This window comes from Corapipo altera, unplaced genomic scaffold, assembly GCF_003945725.1.
Source record: "Corapipo altera isolate COAL_440 unplaced genomic scaffold, ASM394572v1 268, whole genome shotgun sequence".
In the NCBI taxonomy this organism is placed as follows: domain Eukaryota; kingdom Metazoa; phylum Chordata; class Aves; order Passeriformes; family Pipridae; genus Corapipo; species Corapipo altera.
This window is the reverse complement of record NW_020884901.1, coordinates 9,365,067-9,368,289: the sequence shown is the minus strand read 5'-3', so window position 1 is coordinate 9,368,289 and position 3,223 is coordinate 9,365,067. Positions and strand designations below refer to the sequence as shown.

The window sequence follows — 3,223 nt, the reverse complement described above, 5'->3', positions numbered from 1 at the left end:
CTTTTCCAGCCGGCAGCACCCCCTTCCCGGCCGGCAGCACCCCCTTCCCGGCCGGCAGCACCCCCTTCCCGGCCGGCAGCACCCCCTTCCCGGCCGGCAGCACCCCCGGCCGGGGCTCTGCGCGCCCGCGGAGCGCTGCGCAGGGGCACGGGAGGGGTCCATCCCTCCTTCCCCCGGGGAGGAGCCGCGGCTCCGCCGTATTTACCGGGGTGGGCGGTGGCTGCCGGGCCGGGCCGGGCTCCATCCTCCTCCTCCCGCCCCCCGGTGCCGGTGACTGGGGCGGGCGGAGCCGCGGCGGCCCCATTGGCTCCGGGCATCACATGCGGCGGGGCCGGGCCGTGCCGGAGCCGTGCCGGGCTGGGCTGGGCTGGGCACGGCGAGCGCTCCCGCGGCGGGCACGGCAGCAGCGCAGAGCCCCTTCCCAGCCCAGCCAAGGCACCGCGACCACCGCGGCCGCCCCCCCCGCCGCCCCGGCCATGAGGTCGGGCCGGAGAGACGGCACCTGTGTGGGGAGGTGAGCGGAGCCCCGGTGCCTTCCTCCTACCCCCGGGCAGCCACCGCGGCGGGGGAAGCGCAGGGGGTGGAGGAAGAGAAAGGGATTTTTATTTTTATTTTATTTTATTTTATTTTATTTATTTTTTTTTATAACACATCAATATATTTTTGCTGCCATCAATCCCGATCCCGCGACTGAAGCCCCCGGAGGGAGAAGTGCTGCGCGCTGTGATGCGTCTTCCTCTCGCCTCGGCTGCCAGTTTGGATTGTAGCGCCCGGCTCCGTGCACCGCGAGGATGGCTCGGTTTGGGGATGATCTGCCGACCCGCTATGGAGGTGGAGGGCCGGCCGGGGCTGGAAGAGGGAGCAGCCGGCAAGGTGGCCCCCAAGCCGGCCAAAGGATGTATAAGCAGTCGATGGCTCAGAGGGCCAGGACTATGGCTCTCTACAACCCCATCCCTGTCAAACAGAACTGCTTCACAGTCAACAGATCCCTCTTCATCTTCAGTGAAGATAATGTTATACGGAAATATGCCAAGCGAATAACAGAATGGCCATATCCTTTCAGGGAGGCTGTGCGGGCACGGGAGGAAGGTGGGGAGGGGGAGAGGGAGGCTGAGGGGAAGAGACCCCTCTGGGCAGCGCAGGATGAGTGTCTGGGGCTGATGCAGACGTGCATGTGTGAGCCAGGGTGTGCGGTGGGTGTGTGTGCCATGGATCCCTGTGCCCGACATAACGCACGGCCGTGTCCATGGGGATCACAGGGAGCTCCTCCTGTGGGCACAGCAGAGGGTGTTTTGGGGGTGCCTTATGCCAGGGCTGTGTGTCAGACATATGTGCATGCCAGTGTGTCTTTAGGTGTGAGCTGGATGTGTAGATTTACATTACCTACAATTTTAAGTCAGCTGCAAAGGGTTCTGTGAGGTTCGTGCTGGTGAATCCTGATTCTTATTTCCATCTTGGAGCCTTCCAACTCTTCTGTCTCACTCTGAACAGCAGAAGGGATAAAAATGGTGACACCTTAGCATTAAAACTGCATTGATAGTAGGGACATTGATAGCCCAGGTACCTGGCAAATCCCAGGAATACAATCATTGCATCTCAGGTTTAGCACATCCCCTAAACCTGAATCCATTAGAATCAACATGAATCATGGCACTCTGATTAGGTGCGTGGTCTAAGCTTAGGCTGTACTAAAAAAAATAATATTATCAAAGCCTTGAGGCAGAGGGAGGCAGTAAGTGGGGAGAGGGATTGTCTACTGTGTGGTGAAAGGGATAGATGCTTTCTGTCCGAGCCCCAGCTCCCGGGCCGAGTGACAATCCTCAGGAGGGGGCTTTGCTGGGAATGCTGGTTGTAAGCCATGAGCAAAGGGGAGCAGAGTGTTTGAGGCCACCAGGGAGTAGCTGATGTGTGTGTGTGCACAGGAGTGCATCGCACTGGGGGTCTCAAGGGAGCCGGCTGCTTTCTTTTCATCTGATATCACACCCCTGTTAATACCCAGCTAACGGCAGCCAGGCCTCCTCCCAGCCTCCTAGCAACACTTTCAGTTGCCACAGAGGCCAGCTCCTCTTTAGGCTTCCCCAGTTTTCACTTCCTGAGGGGCTCACAGGAAAAATACACCCATGGAGCGAACGCACTTCCCTTCTCTCTGAACGCACACACTCGTATTGATCTTTCTGTCCACGTTATACAATCCCAGGGATTGCTGTGCTTCCTGCTCCATTTCTCCTTCCCTGCATTCCAGCGTGGATAAACAAGCCCCAAAGCCCCGGTGGCAGGCAGAGCATCGCCCTGCCCGCGAGGCCGGGTGCAGTCTGTCCCTGCCCTGCCTCTTGGGCCACTCGGCTGCGTCTTTCCCGGGGGTGTGGGGAGGGGATCCACGGCTCTGCGGAGCCGGTGGGACCGGAGGAACCACCGGGACCGGAGGAGCCACCGGGACCGGCAGAGCCACCGGCCCTTCCCCGCGGGGCCGCTGGGCGGGCGGGGCCGGGCGCTGTCCGCGGTGCTGAGCCGAGCTTTGCGGGGCATAGAACCGAGCTTTATGGGGTGTAGAGCTGAACTCTCCGCGGTGCTGAGCTGAGCTTTGCGGGGTGCAGAGCTGAGCTCTCCGCGGTGCTGAGCTGAGCTTTGCGGGGTGCAGAGCTGAGCTCTCCGCGGTGCTGAGCTGAGCTGACCGCGGTGCTGAGCCGAGCTCTCCAAGGTGTTGAACCGAGCTCTCTGTGACGCTGAACCGAGCTCTGTGTGGTGCTGAGCTGAGCTCTCCGAGGTGTCGAGCCGAGCTCTCTGCGGTTTAGAACCGAGTTCCCCGCGGTGCTGAGCTGAGCTCCCTGTGATGTTGAACAGAGCTCTCCACAGTGCTGAGCTGAGCTGACCGCGGTGCTGAGCCGAGCTCTCCACGGTGCCAATCGGTGCTGTCCTTGGTACCACGCCGAGCTCTCCACAGTGCTGAACCTGGTGCTGAGCTGAGCTCCCCGCCGTGCTGGGCTGAGCTCTCCACGGTGCTGAGCCGAGCTCTCCGTGGTGCCGAACAAATACTCCCTGGTGCTGAGCAGAGCTCCCCGCCGTGTTGGACTGATCTCTCCCTGGTGCTGAGCCTCTCCCCGTGGTGCTGATCCTCTCTCCCCGTGGTGCTGAGTCTCTCCCCGTGGTGCTGAGTCTCTCCCCGTGGTGCTGAGTCTCTCTCCCCGTGGTGCTGAGTCTCTCTCCCCGTGGTGCTGAGTCTCTC

General features: G+C 61.3%; 1 protein-coding gene across 1 annotated transcript in view; it reads left to right on the top strand.

Annotated features, from left to right (window-relative positions):
• Positions 1-404: 404 nt before the first annotated feature.
• LOC113950376 (voltage-dependent N-type calcium channel subunit alpha-1B-like) overlaps positions 405-3,223 on the top strand; it is a 162,088-nt gene continuing 159,269 nt past the window's right edge. Inside the window, exon 1 of the mRNA XM_027650180.1 lies at positions 405-1,051. Coding sequence (XP_027505981.1) covers positions 792-1,051 — 260 coding nt within the window. The 5' untranslated portion in view covers positions 405-791. The remainder of the gene's footprint in view (positions 1,052-3,223) is intronic.